Genomic DNA, 23,351 nt, shown 5'->3' on the forward strand with positions numbered 1-23,351 from the left:
TGGTATAAAAGGAAAATAGAGCTGAGACAGGTTTTCAGAGACTAGTTGGAGTTTTTGTCAGTGACAGCTCACCAAATCTTTCAAGGATCTTGTGTATAACTGTAGCACTAGAATTGCTAAAACATTGTAGATTAGGATTTTCATTGTGAATTGTCTGACACGTGTGTGCTTATCTAAAATGTTCCTGCTGTATGAGTATTCAGATTTCATAATCAGAGCTGATATTTCTACTGCCACTGTGGGTTTTTTTTAATTGGGGGGTTTTTTTCAGCACAACAGTGAATGACAAAACCCGTCAAGATGGAGGCAGCATCAGATATAAGAAAGTGATTTTTCGAAGCTATACAGATAGTACCTTTACAACTCCTCAGGAAGAAAATGAATATGAAGAACATCTTGGCATCCTGGGGCCAGTTATCCGGGCTGAAGTGGATGATGTCATCCTAGTAGGTCACTGTTTTAATGTGTGCGCAGTATGTTAGGATTCTTTTGGAGATCCAACAGGGCAACATAGGAGTGGTTTGAAAATACCAAAAAAGTTAAAAGAAAGCTATAGAGGAAACACATTTTCAAGGCCAGAAATTGCAATGAAGACATAAGAGCACAGAGGCGAGTCTCACCGAAGGGGTGTAAGAAGCCCCTTTTCTCTCCTCTCCACAATAAATTCACTTCTGTTTTTCTTCCTTGTATTTCCCACTGTTAATCAAATCACTGTTTATCAAATAACTCAAACTTATCAAATTTTTATCAAATCCTGGTTTATTAAATACTGGTTTAATATAAAAGCAGACTTAATCTTAACATTAAAATTTTTTTAAGGTTTTTTTAAACCCAGATATTGAAAATACTACTTTTTAGATGAAAAGGGGAACTTTTTTTAAGAGATATTAGAAAATTTACATCCAAGATGAAAATATATCTTTATCCAAAGAGTATACTTTCCTCTGAAAACTCCTGCTGTAAATGTTAGTTAGTCAGTTCTAATAAAACCAAAAAGGATGGAGAGGAATTATATCTCTAGTGATACAGTAGTATGTTTGCTTTAGGAAGCAAATTAATGTAGACTTTTCACTTCTGTCCCTATCATTCTCCATACAGTCTTCCAAAACAGAGGGATGGACTAGATGGGGCAGAGTTTACTTCGATATGAGTAGTGTGCAATAGGAACACATTGAGCTATGTTAAAAACATGAATAAGAGAAGAGAAGAGGCTATCTGAATTTGGGAATGTCACTCTAAGGGGAGGTAAATATATAATTGCCCTGTCCTCATGCTTCTTCTCTAGGACAAGGGAGAAGCATTGGCTTCAGTGAGAGTGATACGTGCAGGGGTCTGATGTTACAGTATGGTTATCTTTTGCCCTTCTCTAGTGCAGCCTTACAAAAGAGCACAAGTAGAAACTCCCAGTCTCACTGTTTGCTTTAAAGAAGCATATTCAGGAGTGAAGAGCTGGAATAAAAGTCCTAGGACCCTAGGCTTGGTAGAAGACGGGGCCTTGGACTCATGCTTCCTACTTTCTAATTAACTGCCTGCATCAAAGACTGTCACTCTCAGAGATCTCAAAGGCTATCCCTGCCAGATTTGCTTTGTACAGCTTGGCCTGTAATCATTAGACAAATTGGGACTCTGGTTTGAGGTCATTGGAATGTATTATCTGGGGACTTTGGTTTAGCCCAAATTTGCTGATCAGAATCTGCTGCTTCTTTTTCTAGGTTCATTTTAAGAATCTGGCATCCAGACCGTATTCCCTCCATGCTCATGGACTCTTCTATGAAAAGTCCTCTGAGGGAAGCGTTTATGATGATGAGTCTAGTGCGTGGTTTAAGGAAGACGATGCTATTCAGCCAAATAACAGCTATATATATGTATGGTATGCAAACAGACGATCTGGACCTGTGCAGTCAGGAGCAGCTTGTCGGTCCTGGGTCTACTACTCTGATTTAAACATGGTAAGGAAGTCAAAATAGAGGTGGTGGTGTTGCTGGGATTGATGGGACTCTGCAGCTGTGGAAACATAAGTCGCAGAACACTTTTTAGATAGCTGTCTGTTTCTTCGGGCCTGCTGTTCCCATCTGATACCTAATTTCTTACATTGAGTTAAAAGAGGGAGTAAGCTGCTGCTACTCACAATTCTTCTAATATGAAGAATTCAAATTAGGGAACTCTGGTAAATCGAGCAGGGGAGAGTAAAGATACAAAGCAATGGTAAGTTAGGCCTTTTCTCCTAAATTTTCAAAGCGTGATGCATTTCTGCAGTACATTATGGGTTTTAGATCAGGCCCTCAGTTAGCAGTATAGCTGACAAATTTCACCCATCGGCCTAGGATTTGAAGTCTGATGTAAAGGCACTGGTTGGATATGCCCTTCTCCTCCTCAAAGGTAGGAGCAATAATGTGCCTTTCTGGGAGGGTGACAATTAATGAACAAATGTTGTTTTGCATCTTTCTCTGGTTAATTTGAACTAAAAGTCGAAAAGAGAAGAATAAAAGGAGTGGAAAATCAAGCTATTTTGAAGTTTCTATAACACAAAGTCACAGATCACTAATCAATTATATTTCTTAAAGACAGCTTTAAAATGGCAAATAAAGAAGAACTTAACAAATCTTTGTGTTTAAATTTGCAGCTTTCAAAACAAGGCCCTACATAAGAGTCTACTAAACTAAGTAGAATTAGAATGAGAGAGGCAGGACTCATGGATCAAGTCTAGGGAGAACTGGCAGGAGATCAGTATAGTGTTAATGTGGGTCATCCACAAGGGTCCACATGAAGACAGGGTCTGTAATATGTGATTAATGAGAGGTGATAGGAATTGTGAATAACGAAGTTAAAAAAATCAGCCAGTGACAAAAGCATTTAGGTTACTCAGGTTGAGGGATAATTGTGAGGAACATCAGAGAGAGTTAACCAAGGTAAGTAAACGAGCAGCATCATAGCAAATAAATGTTGTGTTTGTGGAAATCTAGATTATGCAGTTCTGTATTAATCCTATTAGTTTAGGAGAGGAATTTAAATATTAGAAGTTCAGTGAAGGTTTTTCCTCAACATGTAGCTGTTGTCAAAAAGAGAAGATTGGGGTGTATAAGAAATAGACTATGGAATAAAACAGAATGCTATGAGGCTGTAATATGGATTAGTTGTGCAGCCACACCTGGAATGCTAAACATACTATTTCAAAGTGGTTATTGCAGAAATTTGGGGAATTCACAAAAGGGCAAATGAAAATGACTTCAGAATGAGGAAAAATGAGTGAAGGAATGAGGAAAAAGAGTGAAGGAGAAACCTGATGTTAGCAAAAATCTGAGACAGGGTCCTTTCTTATCTCCAACTTTCAGGTGATCCAACCTTAGCAATTCCTCAAGTTTGAAAAGCTAAATAAAGGCTCAAAGAAGGAGTTTTATAAGAATGCAAATTCTTGGGTTTTGACATCTTTGGGGAAATCCACTCTTATAATATGGGTTTACTATTTTCTAGGAGAAAGATATTCACTCTGGTTTGATTGGGCCAATACTGATATGTCAGAAAGGCACCTTCAATACATCGAGCAACAGCAAAACACCAATCCGAGAATTTTTCTTACTTTTTATGGTCTTTGATGAAGAAAAAAGCTGGTATTTTGACAAATCTTCTAGAAGACCTTGTACTGAGAAGACACAAGAAATGCAAAAATGCCACAAATTCTATGGTATTTATTCCCTTTTGCCAACTATTCAGTTTATTGGGGAGTAGGGGGAAAAGTGTTGGGGGAATTGGAGGAATCTTAGCTCACTGTGTCTTTGAACATACCTAAGTTCTGCACGTGAATAAATTACAAAAATTATTAAAAATTATTATTTGGTGTTATCCATTGTGCCTGTAATCATCACATTTTATATGCAAAGACTAGTGCTGGCTGAAAATTTTTCAACAGAATGTTCGTCTCTCAGAGTCACATGCATCTAGGCTTGTATATTAAAAAGAAAAAAAGATTAAGGATACAAAACACCTCTTTTCCATAAGAAGTTAATTCCCTGGAAAATGGAAAATTTTTGCAAGAAATTCTAAAATACAATAATAATTTGACAGAATAACTAGTTCTACTGAAAGACTTTGAAGCAGCTCTAGGACAGCCCTTCATGTACCTCTCTGTGGGTGCAGAGATTTTAGTCATGTAGAGTTGAAGTTGAGGAAGTGGCTAAATGTTCAAAGTTAACATTTTGTTCTGCTTAGGATAATGGCTGGTAATGAAACCTTCTGAAATCTAGCCTGTATGTGAGCCGTCTTTGAAAACCTGATGCTTATGTGGTATAAATCACATGAGTAAGTGATCACATATGAAAGTGGTGTTTGGAGAAGTGGAATCTGCATTTTCAAAATATGGTCTATAAAATCAGTTATTGATCAGAGGTGTCAGTTATGACAATATATCTCATTCTCCTACCTGCTATGTATTACAAGCAAACTGTTTAAATCCTCTGGTGAAGTTCCTGGATTTTCTGAGCTGATGGTACAACAGACTATAAAGTGTGTACCACTTTAAACTAGGAGAAACACTAGTTTTTTCCCATATGTCTTGCTTTATTAAATATTTGGCTCATTTTAATAACTGCAGCCTAGCACTTTAGAAGAGCTGTTTGTGAACAGTTATCCTTGATAACAATGTTTTTTTTCAGCCATTAACGGGATAACCCACAATTTGCAAGGCTTGAGGATGTATGAAGGTGAACTAGTCCAATGGCATTTGCTGAATATGGGAGGGCCAAAAGACGTTCATGTTGTTCATTTTCATGGGCAGACTTTCATAGAACAAGGAGAGCCAAAGCATCAGCTTGGTACATACACACTCCTTCCAGGTACGTATCAGACTGGAATAAATTTTACAGGGTGGCCATTACAGTCTGTCATTATTATATCAGTATAAGGGTGAACAGAAATTAGCTTTGGGCACGGCGGGAAAGTGTTTGAAAGCAGTAACAATTTTGTTTATGATGGTCAGAAGGAAACTCAGGTCTTTGCACCTCACTTAATACTGTGGGAGAGAGGAAATGAAGAGGAATTGTTGTCCTAAAACAGGAGATACTGGGTGAAGTTAGGGACAAAACATAAGTGGTTGGACAGATGTTCTCCTCTCACATGGGAAGGGATGTAAATGGAAGATGAATGGTAGTGTAGTCTATAGCACTAACTTCTGTGTTGCATTTTCCTCGCCGTTCACCAGATTGTGTGAACATAGGTTTCTGTCCTTTATTGTGTCTCCATTTTCCTATCTGCAAAGTAGCATTGGGTTTTGCTTTGTAAAGTGCTCAGCAGTGAGGATCAGTATTAGAAAAAAGAACAAGCATCACCAGTTTCTCAGGAACTGATGGAAGTAAGGTAGTGCAGCCATCATTTTCATGCCTCCCCAGGCTTAAGTACCACTGAAGTCTCACTGATGTTTGCTGGAAAAGACTATTGATACCTGGCTTAGTATGATGAGGACTTATTTTTATAATGTCAAGATCAGTGTGACACAGAACAGAAAGAAAAAATGCTGATCCTAGGAGAATTTTCATGTCCAGGTAGAAACAAAACAGGCTAAAAGCACTCATTAGGCCACAGAGTGTGGTTCTTTGCCCATCACTGTCAGCAGGGTGAGTTTGCAATAACAGTACTTACAAAGTCTGTGTTGCCGGCTACAAGTATAAAAAAGGAAAAAAGGAGGTGAAAGTATTGGGGTCGGCTTAGAATAATAGGATTTTATTTTAGTGATTGTTAGGTTGGTTTATTTGCTATTTAAGCCTTTTAGAGTAATGTTTTTCACTATAACATCCCTATACATTTTGCTTAAAGGAGACCCTTAATGATCATGCCTGCAGTAACTGGGAATATAAGAAAAGCGGCAAAGCATATATTGTGCTTTCTAAAAAGTGCGGCAGACAGCAGCCTAAACCATATCTGCTTCCTGCTCAGTCCTTGGCGCTCCTGAGGCATGCAAGAAATGAGGGGAGGGCCCACACATCTGATTGCATCAACAGAGTTAACTCTCCTTCATCTACTTTTGGCTCCTTTATATCCATCCTTTAGGCTACTTGAGCAACACATTGAAGCACCAGGAGCAAGAGGTATAATCAGCTCCTCAGAATTAATATCACCACTGTATGTAATAAACTTCATAGTACTGTTCATTACATGGCTACTCAGCACTGTACTCAATGTGCAGACATCTACCGTTGCATATATCCAAGGTTGTATAGTTTGCAGCAGCAGCAGCAAAGGTTAGGTTTTCATCTGGTGAGATTTTGATTCCAATCTCTGTCTCCAGCTAGAATTTGCTTGTTAAGAAAAGAAAAAGACTGAGACGGTGGTGGCTATTGCTTTCTCTGAAATGTGTTGCAGGTTATTTAATTTTTCTGGGTCACGCCATAGGATGATCTTCAGTTTAACATCCAGCCTCACTATCATCGGCCTTATGATAACACTAAAACTTCTGATACATTTATTTCTTCTATTTTTTCAAGGCTCATTTCGAACAATTGAAATGAAGCCACAGAAACCTGGCTGGTGGCTTTTAGACACCGAAGTGGGGGAATATCAGCAAGCAGGAATGCAGGCATCCTATGTGGTTGTAGAAAAAGGTACTGAACTAAGGTATTTGTGGCTGGGGGACTCTAGCTCTAAAGTTATCTCTACCCTTTCAGGATCATTAAAAATAAATTTGGGAGTGTGCTCAGCAAAAATCTTAAACAGATTAAAGTCAAGAAACTTCTATGTGTTTCCAAGGAGGAAGTGGAGTGATTACTATAAATTTAATCTAGAATAAAAAATATTCAGCCTTTAGCATACTACCTTTAAACTAGTAATTTTTCTTAGGCTGACCAGTAGATTAAGCTGTTGAGAGGAATTGCAGAGATTAATTTGGCCTTCTCTGGAAAAAGAGTGGTTATGTTGCAGTATTACAAAGAGTTGTTCTGAGTCGTGTTGTCTTAGAGCTTTCTACCAGAATACATATTAGAGTAGCCTTCCTTTTCTTTAATAACGAAATTATTGTGCTGTCTCTAGAATGCAGGATTCCAATGGGGCTAGCAAGTGGAGTTGTACTTGATTCACAAATCAGTGCTTCACATCATATAGGTGAGTTAACACTTGCAAAGGTCCAGGCATGCTCCTGAATATACTCAGCAAAGTATTGTAATTCCAGATTCTTTTGGCATCTCATGATACACCTTACAAGATCAGTTCAGCAGTGAATCAACTGTTAGATTTAAAAGCTCTCCAGTTCTGCAGGCACAGAATCTGAGCTGTACTAGGAAGCCCTCATCATTGTATTCTAACAGTGTCACAGGTCCTCTGGCAGTAGCACAAGCGTGAGAGTTGGAAAGTCCTGTGTCAGTGGCTTGCTGGATGACCTGGAACAAATCTAGCTGTATCATTTTGTCTTTTGGGTTCCCTTCTTGAAAATCAACACCAGGTGTTCCAAAGGGTTTTGAGATTTGACATGCCCAAAGATGTGGTATGAGCTGTGAAAGTGCAAAGTATATCTGTTGTGAGAGGTTTGTGGAACTAGCTTCCAGAGCAATGTCAGAGTCCAATTTACTGAGTTTACTCCTAGTATGAAAGTGGGATCATTTGATAGAGAAATTGATAGAATTCTACATGGGCAATAGCAAATAAAGGTGTACAGATTACGTACACATGCAGAAACACACATCCTTTCCCTTGAAATAACAAATGGCTTATTTTGAAAACCTGATTTCACTGTGGATCTAACTAACTTTCTTCATGTCCTTCCACAGTGTTATGAAGGCTTGAAAGCTGTGTTGTCAAACATTTTCAACATCAGTTGTTAACATGGAAACCTCCTTACTCAGAGGGAAGCTCTCTGCCGTTAATGCAGGCCACATTTTCTGTCTGATCCTGTTTGCAGCTAAAACTTGCTTAGAAAACTCCAAAGCCTAGTTGTACTGTAGACAATACATTACATAAAAGGCTGTTATTTTTAAAGTCATTCTTCTGACTATAAAATTTTGCAAGGTAGCAGTTGACTTGCAGTTGCTGACTGTGTCCAAATTATCCCATGTGATAGGTTTGGAGTTTCTAGGGTTTTCTTTTTCAAGACAAATCTGAAAAGAACTGAAGCATTCAGCCTCAGCAGCTAGTTGCAGCCTCCATTTTTTTTCAGCACTCCTATTTACAACCTTGTTTTACTCATATTTTCTGCTTAGACTATTGGGAACCCAAGTTAGCCAGATTAAACAACTCTGGAACCTATAACGCTTGGAGCACTAAAATGAAAGAGGATGACTTCCCTTGGATCCAGGTATGGTTTGTACAACACATGCTTGACCATTGTTGAGCAATGGCTATACAATCCTGTCTTGTGATTTTCTTGCATCTTGTGTTAGAATGTCAAATCTTTCTTGCTCTTGCCAGAAAGACTGCTGAGGAAAACCAGAGAATGCAGCAAGTTTGACTTGCAATACCATAAACTGTCTGCTCCCTTGGAGTAACCCAGTCTCTATCAGTACTGAGGCCCAATGGCTGACCAGTCACTCTCCCAGTCTAAGCTGTAACCATTTTGTAGGCAATTGGAGTCATTCCTTCTGCTGCTACTTTTCTCTCTCTTTCTAACAGCCCATGTTTATTTAAGTTTGCTATGTGATCATCTGAAGTAGTGTAATACTCTCAAGCATTGCTTCAGATGGAGTTGGGAGAGGTGCTTGTATGTCCAACTTGACACAGCATAACCTGGCTTCAAGCAGTGTATCTTTCAGTCACCTCACTTCCTCCACCTTTTTCTTCCATCACAATCACTTTTGCAGCAGATAACCAGTTGCAGCTAAATTTAAGGAAGATTTTTCAAAGACAATTAATTTCCTACAAATCTCATGAAAACTGGCAGCTGGGAGAGGAGAAAGAGTCAAAGTAGTGTTGCGGTTAAAGTTCAACAGGTAGCCGTTACGTCTGGCTGATTTGCTAACCAGTCAGTTGACGTGTAGTGGCTGGCCTGTCAGGATGTGTGTGGCTTGGAATTGGTCACGATGTTGTGCTTCCTCTCACCCAGCAGATAGTTGGTGGACACTGGAAGGAGGGGGAGAGGGTTAAGGGAATCTGGGTGTGGAACTGGAAATGATGCTGGGAGGAGAGAGAATTTCATAGAGGACATGGTAGTGAGGAACTGAGGCTATTGCAGGAAAGCGTGCAGATATGTACAGGGCATATACCTAAGAATGAGTTCTGCTGCCGATAGGAACATCTTGCTGTTTTGTCTTTAAGTGCTGAGTGCTTTGATCTGATTCAGTAAGAATTGTGACTTCTCAGTACCTTAGAATATCATGTCTTGTTTCTCAGGCTAGATATCCAAAACTAGAGGCAGATTATAAAAATGTGAACCTTGAATTTCCTTATACTCCTTTTTCCTCCTCTGTAATATGGGAATAGCAGTTCTGCCTAGCACAGGGACACAGATATTTTTAAGGTGTCTTTGTAGTGCCATGATGAACACTGTAAAATGGCTTCTGGTAATAGATGCACACACAAATAAATACACAAATGAAATGAGAGAGACTGACAGCATTCTTTTGGACTCTGGCATCTGCCTATATTCCTTCTGAGAGCATTAGTGTTGTGGGGGCCAAAATGCAGAGCTCGAAGCTACTGTGTAAATGCCAAAGGATGAAACTGATTTCTCTGTATGTTTATGGTTTTATAAACACTCTGTTTGCTGTTCCTAGGTGGACTTTCAAAGAGAAGTTCTAATAACTGGGATACAGATGCAGGGAGCCAAGCAGTTTTTAAGATCCTTGTATGTCCAGAAGTTCTTTATTGCTTACACCAAAGACAGACGGAAGTGGCTCACCTTCAGAGGAGATAGCTCTGCAGTACAGAAGGTCTGTGTGTGCCATAGGGATTGCAACAACGTAGGTAGCCTCATGGGATGATGCTGTGATGCAACAGTTTTGTCTTACCTTAAGAGATAATGAACAAACTAATGGCCTTCAGAAACTTAATAATGCAGCTTGAGTCCCTAAAGGCCATTTAACAATCTAATCAAATTCAGATCAGAAGACAAACTGTAAGGTGAGGAACTACCTAGATTGGGGTTTAGATTGGCCCTGTGACCTTGACCGTAGAGTTTGGATTTTTAACAAGCATCTCCCCCCACTTTTATTTCCTAAGCCCATTTCAGTTTTTTGAAGCAAGCAAGAAGCTGAACTAAAAATTAGGCCCTGCCTCATTTGGAACCAAATCCTTCTTCGTTTCCCTCCCTTCTTCCCGTTACAATAGTTGAATTTTAAACTGTCTGAATCGCCTACTGAGGGCCTGTATAGTAAGTACAGTCACTCTGAGAGGCTCATTTTATGCCCAAACACGCCCCCTCTAGCAATTATAGCTCAGTTCCATTTACCGTGAGGTTTCTGTAGTAGAAAAGACAAATCAGGAAACCTGTTGTCACCTCTCCTTTCTACCTTTTTATTAACGTCTTCCTATAGATCCATATAGTGCATAGCAATGGGTCACTTACTTGAACTGTGCCTTCAGGTCATTGTAGATATGCTAGGATGTAACCATCAAATATTCTAAGCTGCTGTTCAGCATGGGCTGCTCCTTTGCAGTGGATGGGTCTAATGGCATAAACAAAGACTGCCTTTGGAACAGAGCAGGGTTTTCAGCATCCAAGCTGGTGTTGCTTTAAATTAACTGTATGTATGTATATTTTTTAACTAGGTTTTTGAAGGTAATTCTGATGCCTATGGAATAAAAGAGAACATTATTGATCCACCTATCATTGCTAGGTATATCAGAGTCTACCCAGCACAGGCCTACAACAGGCCTACTCTTCGCATGGAGCTCCTGGGCTGTGAAGTAGATGGTAAGAATAGATTGTGGGCTGGTGTGCTTCCTTCCTGGCTACTTTTCAAACTAATACTTTCTCTGAATGCTCTTGGGCTATGAAAAAAAAATCAAATGATGATTTGGGAGAATGTGGTGGAAGATATGTCTTCAGAATTCTCCAGCATTCCAAAAATTGGGCTTCATTGCAGTGTCTCACATTGTGCCCCTTCCTCCCCCCACTCGCAAAGCATTGATGACGATGGAGATTTATCATCTCCAAAGGAGCAGGGTTGAAACAACCCAGGTACTTTGGAGAGCCTTGCCTGAACAATTGCATGCCTAAGCATTTCATTTGACTGTGTTGCTGAATGTATTTTTAGTACTATATGGGAAGAGAAAGTTCCACCTCTGGATGCATATTTATTTTCTCTCATGCTTTCCCTCTTATTAGATTTCCCTCTTAGATTTTATCTGTTTTACTAAAACTAAGCAACTCTCATAATGTCCCACTGAAGGAAGACCTGATTTTAATGTAAGTCTTAGGAAATGAAGACACCAAGTGGAATGGCTTGAGTTTGATTGCTGAGCATGCCAGCCATTAAATGAAGCTAAAATTGTGGGTGTTCTCAATTCCAGGGCTGTTGCTTAGACTGTGGCTACTCAGATGAACTGGAGATACATGATAGTTCTCTTAACAGGTTGCTCTGTGCCACTTGGAATGGAAAATGGAGAGATCAAGAATACCCAGATAACAGCCTCTTCTACTAAGACAACCTGGTTTAAAGTGTGGGAGCCTTTCCTTGCTCGTCTCAATCTGCAAGGAAAGATGAATGCCTGGAGAGCCAAGGTAACAATTGAGAAGTAAAAATGGATAAGGACAAGGCAGCTGTTAATAAATCTGTGCTGTCTATGTGTTCATGTGCTTCCTGCACCCCGTGTCCTGTACCAAGCATGATAGGGTTGCATTACAGTTCTTTAGCCATCCTTTGTGGAGAAGCCCATTCAACTCCTTGCCACTAGAAGACTTGCTGGACTTTTGGCAACTGCAATGAAATCCTATTTGGAGAGCTGAATGGTGTCCTGTGGACCAAACCCTGTAGTATTTCCCTGCAAGAATAGCCCTTTTAATTTCAGGAGATGAATACAAGTCAAATATTTGGCTCCAAGGGATTAAAGAAACCTTTCCTGGGTTGGTTTATGGGCAATACAACTTCATGGATAGTATCTGAGGCTGCAGATTCTGCCACTGTTCCACCAGGTGACCTTCAGCAAGGCATGTGAGCTCCTGTGCCTGCGAAATAGAGCTGCTTTTCTTTACAATGTACTTTGAGACTTTCTGGAAGCTACTGTTTTATATAAACATTCAGTATTAGTATTATATTTTGCATTACAATCCTGGAGATAAATTTATCTTATTTTTCATTATGTATTGGAAATGAAACTGAAAATCTTAAGAGAAGACCAAATACACCATCTGCAGTGAAGAAGTTAATTGTGTGGGCCACCAGGAAGGCTGGTGGTTTATGCCTCAGCTTTATTCTTCTGCACTTTTATGACTTTGTTTTGATGCAATCTTAACTGTCTTTCAACAGGAATTTTCACTTATGCAAATAAAGACACAGACATGTTTGCTAATATGTCACCCTTTATCAATTGTAGTCAAACAATAACCAACAATGGCTGCAAATTGATCTCCTCACAATTAAGAAGATAACTGCTATTGCTACCCAGGGGGCCAAGTCCATGTCTTCTGAAAACTTTGTGAAATCCTATGTTATCCTGTACAGCAACAAAGGCTCCGAGTGGAAATCATATACAGATGGTTCAAGCTCAGTGGCAAAGGTATTGTGCTTAACTCACACAATTCTATCATTGCTTGGTTTTAGATTCTGAGCACACTCAAGGCCCAAAAGCAGAACCCAGCCAAAAAGACATTCTCACAGGACTTTAAAATGCTAGGGAGCTGGGGGTTTTACTTCAGATAACTCCATGATATCCATCTGATTTTGGTCATAGCAATTTACAGTAATAAAAGTGCTCCAAATTTGTAGAGAATGCAGTCAACTTTGTGACAAAAGGAACTGACACTATTTGTAAAGGAGGACATTTAACTTAGATGCACAAAGGATTTCCCAGAATCTCTTTTTCAGCTTTTATATACATATATATGTGTGTGTGTGTGTGTGTGTGTGTGTGTGTATACATATAAATGAAATTCATATTAGTGGACAGTTTTGTTGTAACAGAGCTGGAGAGGTCTAGATACCCACAGAGCAGACACAGTACTTTGTAGTACTGTTACCCATGTCACCCTATACCAACCTGACCCACAAGGGCTGTCAGTAGAGGTAAGATAAGAGAAGTTTGTTTTTGTATTCCATCCAAATTACAATGACAGTTTTTTTCATGTGGATGGAAGCAGAGGCTGTTTAATTCCTTCAGACTCTGATATTGCTGGTCTGAACTAGCTTTGACTTAGGAATTTAGGCAGACACTGCATTTTATTTAAAATCAGAAGTAAGCCAGTCCATCTACCCTGGATGGCTAATGCCACAGTTTGGAACCATTTTACAAAGAAAAAGCAATCTTTTTAAAATGCTGCCTTTTAACTAATGGTATGTTTGTGTTTTTGCAGGTTTTTATGGGTAATGAAGACAGCAGTCAGCATGTCAAACATTTTCTTAACCCACCTATCATGTCCAGGTTTATCCGCATTGTCCCAAGAACATGGTATCATGGTATTGCCCTTCGGGTAGAACTCTTTGGCTGTGATTTTGCTGGGGATCTTGCTATGAAAAGGACTGATGAGTCTGGGAGCTCTTAACCTTTTTGCAGTCATCATGCAGAGCAACAGGTTTTTTTTTTAACCCTTAAAAAGATCATACTTAGTAGTTTGGATGTATGCTTCATCAAAGGACCTAAATGTTTTGCAAGCAAGAATTGAGATTTCTTTGTCAGATTTTTCATTTCTATAAATATACATTTAAGAAAATAGCTTGTTTTCTATGGAAAGAAATAGCAGCAGTCCCTTCTAGCTTGAATACCATTCCTTCATCCTAGCTGTAAACAGTAGTCTGTCTTTCTTTTTACTTGATTTTAAGTTCTGAATCCCTGGGGACAGAGCTCTAGCCTTAATCCTGAGTCCTGATTACCCTTGTTTTGTAATGCTTCTGCAGCACAGATGAGGACTAGAAGGCTACTGGTGAGTGTTCTCCATACATAGGGTTGAGAAGAAAAAAAAGTGCAGATACGGAGCTGTGGTGCTGCATTCCAGCAACGCCTTGTTAAGAAAGGATTGTAGGGGTGGCCTCGCTCCTACGAGTCTTTCATCTGCACTGGGATGGAGGAGGAACACATTCCAGGACTGATGTATATGCAACCCCATCTTGGAGAATGTCGGTTCACATTATCGATTTGATTCTTACATACCAAATACGCCTGAAATGCTATGGATTTACTAACAATTGATCTTCAGTGCCCTGGCAAGAGGAGGGGATGTCACCAGTATCTTTCTTCTGCTGAAATGAGAAGTGAAATAATGTAGCCCTGATGATGGTAAGTTATGGAATGGCAAAGGTAGAAGCAAAACAAGAATCCAGAACTCCTAACTTTCAGTCCCATACAAATTTCTAGACCATGGGGAGGGGAGGGAGAGCTCCCTTGAAAAGGAAGAGATTGAGAACCGTAGCTGTTCAGTGAGAATACATTCTAGCAGTGGCAGAGGAGGGTTAGATGAAACTGGGCAATAAAAACACTGCATTTTATCTACCATTTAGCCCTGACAGTGTTTTCACTAGTGGAGTATATGGATTTTTGCCAGAATGACTACATCTAGCAGAAATACTTTGAACTCATCATTCCAGCAGATTTCTAGCTAAGTGTTCAGCAGTACCTTTGGCTTCTGTCCTATAAACTGTTTAATTGCAGTACTTCCATTTATCACACTAGGCACCCTTCAGCAGATTGGAATACCTGTTTTAATAGTTTGTCCTTTGTACCTTATGTAGTGTTATCTCAGTAGTTTCAATTTTTATGTCTTATAAACTGTGTTATAAAATGAAGGTATAGAAAAGGAATAAAAAAATATAAAAACTAAATGAATATTTTTCTTTTTCCTTTTATACTATGTCACAAACTGTTGTCATTTTTCACCAGAAAATAAAGATAACATTCAGCATGAAAAAAGCCAGCATTTTAATCTGTATATTTGCATTGACAGTAGTACCTCTTTGGCAAAAATTACTGAAATTTTGCATTATAAAAGTAATATTTTCTGGTTGATAGTAAATTTCAGTGCTAATTAGAATTCCTTTCAGATTGTGAAACTGTATGAATAATTGCTTAAGATTAAAAAATCAATTGCTTAATATTTCATAATAGCGCTTAATTTATTTTTATGTTTGATACAGCCATGAAATTGCAATACATGCCATATTCACTAAAAGAAGAAAAAAATCCAAACTCTGGAGCCAGATTTTACCCTAGAAAACAAGCAGGAAATACTTGTTAACTTCAGCAGAACCAGGATTTTGTGTGATCAGTGCTAACCAATTCATGTTTAATAAGGCCATGATCTTAAAAGTTTTAAATAAATAATTACTTCATTATGTACGTGTAAAGTTAGACAAGTGCCAAGTTGATTGCAGGAGGAGGACCCAATATATCTGCATCAGTTTTACAAGTTGGAGACTGATGCTATTTGCTAAAGGATAGGACTTGATCTTTTTTTAATGGATGTATTTTACTGTGTTCATAATTTTCCATGATTAATACTTTCATAAAAATGGCATTTGTCTGATATGCTATGTGTTTTTAATATGTTAGTTTTCCTTTTTTTTTTTTTTTTTGGTCATGAAAAACAGCAAGCCAGAATCATTACAGATTTAAATTTTCCCTACCTGTAGAGTTGATTGTGATAGCCTATCATGCATGTGAAAATGTGGTATTTTAAGTGACGAGATAAAATTTTCTATTTAGGGTAGAAGAACCCTTAGTTGGTATCAGTGGCGTTCACTCAAATGTATTTATTTTTACAGGATGTCTAATATTATTTGAAGGATTTATCGGTTAAAATGAAAAGACTTGCGGAAAGTTGTGATACTGTCATGGCAAAGGACATGAGGCCGTATTTTAGATAAAAAGAAATCGAAGCATTTTTCTATGGGAAAGTGTGAGAAGTCATATCATTTATACTTTTAATTGTTTAAGTAGTGTAATATCTAGTAATTAAGAAGATCAGAAACATTAAAAACCTAAACTCAGCCATTTTGAATGCACATATATCCAAATACATTAAAAAAAAATGTAAAAGTCATTGACAACATGGGCTGATCTGAGAGATGAAAAGCATGATTTTTTTATGGGAAAGAGTTGTAACAGTAATGTTTTTTCTTCAAAGTCCAGGCTATGGCAAACTTACTCGCTTATTGTATGCCTTTTATACCAAAGTATTTCCAGATGCAAATGGAGCATGAAATTCTTAGTGCATGTTTACAGCAAGGAAGGTATGAAAACATATCTGTACTGGATCTGCCAAAGTGAAGGTAAGCTTTGTTTAGTGAGCCCTCAGATGACTGGAAAACAAAGAACTCATCATTCACACAAAGCAGTCAGTTTAGACTGAATCTGCCTAGGCTTTTAGAAAATTTTAGTTAAAATAGTCAAACTTACACCCCCTTTCACAAACCATGGAATGAAATCCTGTGTATGTTGAAATTATATGTATAACTCACATGGCTTTCAAGGGGACCAAGAATTCATGCAGTTCTTCCAAACTAAAGAAAAAAGATGCATTTCACAACATAAAGGTTTAAAAAACACAAGGTGTTTTGGACTGAGGGAAAAATGTGGTGCCAGAGTTCAGAGTATTCACATCTTTCTTTACACACAAATCTGGGTGGATGCCTTCTCAGTGGTCTTTTGATCCAAAGCTCTAAAGTTACCTGCTTTTAGCCTCAAAACAGCAAAATAATGGGGTTGCTGCACTCTATACTCATCTCAGCTTCCAGGAGGCCTCAAAGTGCGCAGAGCATCCCCCAGTGGCAGTGGTATAGAGATGATTGTGTATGAAGTCCCATGCTTTTCTCACGAGGCACTAGGCCATAACTGTTTCCTTTTCCTTTCCGGAGGTGGTGGCTGTACAACTTCCTGCAGAAGTTCTGACACTGGCTGTGTGTATGCTGCAGTTGGAAATGGGTGGAAGTACATGCAAATGCAGCTGAGCAGCTCTAAAGTAGTTACTGACAGCAGCACCACAGTAGGTCTTTCTTCAGACTTTGACACATTAGCTCAATATTCAGACAGGTTTGTACAGACTGCGCTGTAAAGCGTAGCTTATAGCTGATTCAGGCAGGTTCATGTGCATTAGTAAGCACGACTCTCGCTTTTAAAGTAGATGTAACCTCAGTTTTTGCCAGTTTTTCTGCTGTCTGTTCTGACTGTAACCCCTGCGCTGTAGAGGCAGCTGAACTGAGCCTGAGCTAGCTCTCACCTTCACCAAGGTTCCCAAGAGTTTGCAAGTGGGTGGTTCTCTCCACACCACTGGCACAGCAAAGTGCGGTGGAGACACAAAGCTGCATATTATCTATGGATTAAAGTCAATGCAGATCATGTCTCTTTGCTCACTCTCCCAGAAACCTCCTCAGATGTGCATTAAAATAGGAGCAAAGGTGAGCCTAAGCCCTGGGGCACTTTACATGTTAGAAACATCACTAAATGTGCATAGCAAAAATAAGGAATTGCCAAAGTGAAGTGCCAGGAGACCTCTCTGAAAAAAAACCTTGTTAAACAAGTTGGAATCTGGCCAGGACTCCAGACAAATATTGTACCTGTGGAGCATGCTCCCCCATCTCCTGAAATGGCCACAAACACTGGTGGTTTGATCAGGATTTTAGGACTGTGCCAAGGGGCAACAGAAGGGTTGCGATTTCATAAGCAGTGCTGCTCAGGAGGTATCTTTCATCAGGGGAAAAGGCCTGTGGGAAACATACCAAAGGAGGAAGGTAAAGGTTGTACACATGAACACACAGGTGCTAGGGAAGACTGTTTTAGTATGTTACCACTTAGCGCCATAGAAATGAGAGGAAACAGTATCCTGGAGTGACCAGTTGCTGTTTTGTATTAGTGGGTCATTCATTCCACTTAATCAGTGTTGAATACTCTTATTGCTCTCAATCCTACATTTTGTTTGTTTATTCACGCTAGCTGTGCATCGTAACTAGTTTATCCACCCACACTTTCCTGTCATTGCTCTGCCCTGTTCTCCATTTATTTTTCACACTCAGAACTTGCATCATGCTTTAATTACAGTAATTTCCTCTGGGCATGGACTCCATCTTCCTGAATGTTTGTACAGCTCTTTCCAAAATGGCACATGTAGTCATTCACAGGGTTCCTGGGCACATCTGTGACACCATTCGTAATGGGAACAATACTGTGTTAAGCCCACTGTGACCCAGGTATGTCTAAAAGGCATGGACTGATTCAAATTGACCTGTATGCGTCTACATTTAATAAAAACACTGGGCAGGTTTTTCTCTACTCAATCCATTGTTTCCTTTTCTGTATAACACCCACTATTGTAATTATTTTAGCACTTCCCATGAAAACTTGTACATCGGTGTCCCCCATTTGTAGCAGACTTACGTGACATTTCTAATTTTCTCCCTGCTTAGCTGACTGTAAAATATGTTAAAACCAGCATTATGCCTGTAATGGAAATTTATTGTGCTGTACAATATGATGCCTCTTAGACTAAGCATTAATCTGATATCCCATTGAAAGTTATTCCATAAATAAATTCTTCAGCCATAAATGTCTTATTTCCAATAGCTGTGTGCTTCAGCCTGCACTGTGTCAAATGCATAGACTGCTATGGTATGCTGTCAGTAGTGGCAGTTCTCTGACAGAGGCTCTAGATAGCAACCTGTCACCTAAGTGCTAAATTTCGCAGAGATGGCTACAGTTAGTCCTAAGGCTTCTGCAGGTCTTCGTATCTTGGCTTTTATACAGGGTTCTCTATTAGCTGTGTTCCTGTGCATTGCAGTGCTACCCCCTTCCCCTCCCCCCCCTCCCCCCCCATGAACAGCTTTCAGGATATATTTGGTTTAGGAGAAAAAGAAATAACAAAACCAAAGATATAGTATGTGAATAAGGAATGATCAGTGCCAGAGCTTTTGAATTAACCCTTCGCTGCTACATAATTTTGTAAGTCTCCTGTTCAGAGCCCCAAAATAATCAAAAGGATCATTCAGGGGGAACTAGAAGAGACAGATGTCCAAGGTTGCATCCAGTCTTCTGTTGTTATGTTTAGACACAATCTATAGGCCTTACTGTAAACTAATCACATACCATTTTGGAAATAATTTGCTTTATGGTTCTCACTACTCCTATAGGATCAAATATGCATCCTAGTTAATAGAATCTACTTCCTCAAGTTAATTACAACACTCAGAATCATAAAAACATAGAAATCATTTGCTGCCTTTTCTCACATTTGTGTGCCTTTATTCCATCCGTACTCAGCAAAGGACAAATCCGTTTTACTCTTTGCTTTTGACTGGTCTCCACGTCATTTGTACCATGTTAATGTTGTCAAATGCTGGCTTCACAAGAGTGTGGGAAGCTTTTAACTTGCAGAAACTTTTATCCAAATGACATAGGATGACTTTAACGGAGCTTGCACATATGTCTTACAAATTCCTCCACATGAACTGCAGGCCAAAACTGGTTAACAGTACCCCTCTCTGGTGCATTTTTATGTGAAACCTATCAGAGTTCATGGTTTGGGTAAGATGTGGCCTTAAAATCTTACTGACTCTGAGATTGAACTGTGCATTTAGATGAATTGCTTGGGTCTCACACTGAATCAAACACCCTCGGGATGATTCCACCCTACATTCAGACAAAAGGGACGCTTAGTCCTTAGCACTAAGGAAAGGAGCAACAGTGTCCTGCTGGAGGGCTTGGTATGATTTTTTTCTTAAAACATGCCAGCAGCAATTTCTGAGATGGATTTAAAAATTTGGAGAGTTCTGGGCAAGTACCAATTGCAAGCTTCCTTTGTACAACAGAGGAGCAGGGAAAACACAGCTGGGATGTCCCATGGGCAGCAGAAGAGCCCTCTGGCATACTACAGCCCAAAGTTGTATGGAGGTGAGGTTTCTTCTAAAGAGGCTGTATGAGGAAACCCATACATCCTGAAGGCAGTTCTGAGTGGCCAAATAACCCAGCATAGATGTCATCACCAAAGGAGTGAACTAGTAAGGGACCATGGATCTGCATCCATGGGAATTCAGTAGAAAAGGCCCTGAAGGGGCACTGATCTGAAGCTTACAGCCTCCGTGTTAAGGTGAGAGTCTCAGAAATGCACATTCCCCCCAATACACTTGCTTGGGCTTTTCCGCAGTTGAGTCGAATATAAATCTTAAGGGCCTGCTTACATCTACTCAATTAGCATTTAATTTAATGCAAATTGCATTATTGTATCCAAGATAAATGGATTCTTTATGGCTTTGATATTCTACTGAAATTTTAACCTCAAGACATGAGCTTGATAGTTCTCTTCCCTCTGTGACATGGACCCTACAGGCTAAATCATTGTCTCAGGTTCCTGTTTTGTCCAATGCTACTGCATGACTTATGTATTCATATAAAATGTTACTCACTGGGATATGTTCAGAAGATGCATAAGCCAGAGCTAGATCTAGAGAGGGCAGCCATCACACAGTGTGTTGACACTGTGACTTTCATTCATTTAGTCTAGGTCATACATGTGCAGGTGGCACTGCTCTGACAGACTTGCACTGGCTGTTCTGATATTGAAAGATTTTATGATTATTTCTGTGTACCATTATTTATATGGAAGCACTCATAATAAGGCCAATCATAGCAATCATTCAAACTGATCAAACCTCTCTGGTAAGAGAATGATTCTATCTGGAAAAATGGTTTCATCCTGCACAGAACATAATCTTTTTCATAACACTCTTCACATCTGATTGGCAAGCTAGAAAGAAACTAACACACAATTTTGAAATGAAATAAATCATTGTTTAGCGTTAACATAAATTGTAATGTTATTTTGGCTTGTTAATTAAAAAAAAAGTTTTACAGTTGAAGGTTAGATTTTTTCCCCCCATTCTTCCTCCTTTATTTTTAAACTTCCTATTCTTTTTCCACTGAAAAAGTGATGTCTTCATTGAGAGGGTAGGGAGCAGGTAAGATATCTGTTTTTCACAGCTTATGTTTTCCATCTTGGAAAAAAGGGGAAAGTTTGGAAGATTTGAGGTGTTTCTTTTAACCTTACCTTTTTCTCATAGACTGAAGGGGCAGAGAGAGAAAATGGGAAGGAAGATTGGGGGAAGGAAAGATAGCAGTAAAAATCTAGGGAATAAATTTTGTGCTTGTTTCCAGAAGCTGAAAATATTCTGTGAAAACAAAATAAGGTGAGTTCTCTGGAGAACAAAAGAAACCCTGAGAAAACCTGGAGTACTTCAGTCAAAATGTTTGTTCCAGGTTCTTTTTCTTATGTAGTTTTTGGAGAAGAGAAATCTAGGTTCCCTGCCTGCCTGCATATTACTTCAAGTAAAGGAGTTGACATAACTCCTCCGTAACTTCCACCCTAGCCAACCCCATGGAAACAGCAGTTGAGCCCCAGTGGCTTAACTCCAGGGATTGCTAATGAGGCTTTTGGAGAGGACCAAGGCCACCCATCAGATCCTCTGAGCAGCTTGGAGTTCGTGGGAACCGCTGCCCCTCAGCTGGGCACACCATGGGGCCTCCAAAGTGTTAGTCCTTCTTTGTGGCTCTGCTCAGCACACAGCAATGATCCAGGTCAGCAGGGAGATGCCAGCTAATGCCTCGTTCTGTCAGCCCATGCCCTCCCATTATCTGCACCCGAGTCACATGCTGACAGTGCAGAGCGGCTGTGAGAGCTACGTGAGAGGGAGCTGTACATTTCTGTTTGCTTCCCTGTTGCAATTTGTTTAGCAGTCACTGAAGTTCTTGCTTCGGCCCTTTTTACTCTAGCCACACTGCTTTAAGAGATCAGCAGTTCCTTGCAAATGGCTGAGATGGATGCTAGTATTAATAGGAGCTGATGCTTTCTGTTTAGAGTTTTGCTTCAAGCTAAGGTATGGCAAAATGGCAATTATTGCCTTTATTTTTCTTTTTTTCTACATGCTAATAAGCCTGCAAACAAAAGAGGACATGAAGCTGCTGAGGAGCAATGGCCTGAGAACAAATAAAAGGAAATTTTGTTTGACCCAGCAGATCACCAACAAGCAGCAAATCACTGACGCCAGATGGTACAGGAGCAAAACGTCTAGCTGAGTTTTATGAAGAGCTGAATAATCCTATGGCTTTCATACGTTTTGTAGCTATGCATGTTAAGCTATAATAATGGAGGTAAATAAAATCCTGTGGTTCAAGGAATCTGTTCTGGGGGCTGGGAAGTGCCTCTTCTTGCCTCCCAGTTGTGCGTAGCCAGATGCCTTTGGAGGACTTTCATTTTGCTTCCCCAAATATTGACCCCAGCTAGGAGGCATGATACGTGATTGCACGGGGGGCAGGTCTGATCCCTTGTGTGACTTTTCTGTGGCGTTAGCCAATTTGGAGAGCAAAGCACAGGTGTAGAGGAGGAAGCCACAGCAGTGGTAGCAATGGAATCATGACTGAGGGAGCAGAGTATGGGGAGAGGGAAAGCAGGTAGGTAGGAAGATGATGTGGGGTAGCCTGAGAAGCGGAACAACAAACAGTTTAGAGAAGGGCTGCCAAAGCTTTGAGAATAGTCCTGGGCAAAGCTTTCAGAGAAGTACTTTGAATGCAATAGTTTTATTTTCTCCTCTTGTCTCAATATTTCTTCTGACAGGACAACAAGGTGAAATTTTTATTAATGCAAGGAAGTGCTTCCAGCTCTGATCTTGCTACAGGGAAGAAGAATTTAAAAAAGGACAGAGATCAGCAGCTCGATTAGATTAATTTGGTACCAAAAAAGAAAAGAACAGCCCCGAAGGTAAAGGATCTCTTTAGGTCACCTCTGAGGAAAGCCTTGTGCTTCACCTCAAGGGAAGGAGGAGAGGGGGAGGCCGTGGGGCACAGCGGCGTGTGGGGGCACCGCAGCAGCGGCAGGAGGGGAGTCCGTGCGGCTCTCGGTGAGCGCTTTGACCGCGTCCCCTAACCCCTAAAACACGCTGTACGCCGAGCGGGCCTCGGCAGGGAGCGGCAAAGGGTACGGCGTCCTTCGGTTATCACTTTTCATGTACATTTGCCGTTTTCCCAGCTGCCGTCATCATTCTCTGCTCGATTTTCACCAGGTAGACAAACGCTCGTTTCGCCCCTGCCCAGCACCCGCGGCACTCGCCACCCAACCGCTCCGTCCCCACGCGTCCGTAACGGCCCTAAGGGCCGCCCGCCCGCGCACGCCGCCGGCGGGGGGGGGGGAGAGGGCACCCGCGCCCCGCTCGCACCGCCCCCACCACGTGCTGCCCCGCCCGCCGCCCTCCCCGCTCCCCATTGGCCGCCCTTCCCGGGCGGAGGCGGTGGCGCCCCGCCCCCCCGGGCGT

General features: G+C 40.3%; 1 protein-coding gene across 6 annotated transcripts in view; it reads left to right on the forward strand.

Moving 5' to 3' along the window:
• Positions 1 to 15,165, forward strand: part of F5 (coagulation factor V) — a 47,041-nt gene extending 31,876 nt beyond the window's left edge. For all 6 annotated transcript variants that reach the window (XM_064520596.1, XM_064520603.1, XM_064520607.1 and 3 more), the window contains 12 exons: positions 272 to 446; positions 1,713 to 1,949; positions 3,472 to 3,682; positions 4,650 to 4,829; positions 6,474 to 6,590; positions 7,015 to 7,086; positions 8,178 to 8,272; positions 9,687 to 9,842; positions 10,681 to 10,825; positions 11,487 to 11,635; positions 12,448 to 12,630; positions 13,424 to 15,165. In XM_064520596.1, coding sequence (XP_064376666.1) covers positions 272 to 446; positions 1,713 to 1,949; positions 3,472 to 3,682; positions 4,650 to 4,829; positions 6,474 to 6,590; positions 7,015 to 7,086; positions 8,178 to 8,272; positions 9,687 to 9,842; positions 10,681 to 10,825; positions 11,487 to 11,635; positions 12,448 to 12,630; positions 13,424 to 13,612 — 1,909 coding nt within the window. In that variant the 3' untranslated portion in view covers positions 13,613 to 15,165. The remainder of the gene's footprint in view (positions 1 to 271; positions 447 to 1,712; positions 1,950 to 3,471; positions 3,683 to 4,649; positions 4,830 to 6,473; positions 6,591 to 7,014; positions 7,087 to 8,177; positions 8,273 to 9,686; positions 9,843 to 10,680; positions 10,826 to 11,486; positions 11,636 to 12,447; positions 12,631 to 13,423) is intronic.
• The last annotated feature ends 8,186 nt before the right edge of the window (positions 15,166 to 23,351 follow it).

This window comes from Dromaius novaehollandiae, chromosome 1 (genome assembly GCF_036370855.1).
Source record: "Dromaius novaehollandiae isolate bDroNov1 chromosome 1, bDroNov1.hap1, whole genome shotgun sequence".
NCBI classification, from domain to species: domain Eukaryota; kingdom Metazoa; phylum Chordata; class Aves; order Casuariiformes; family Dromaiidae; genus Dromaius; species Dromaius novaehollandiae.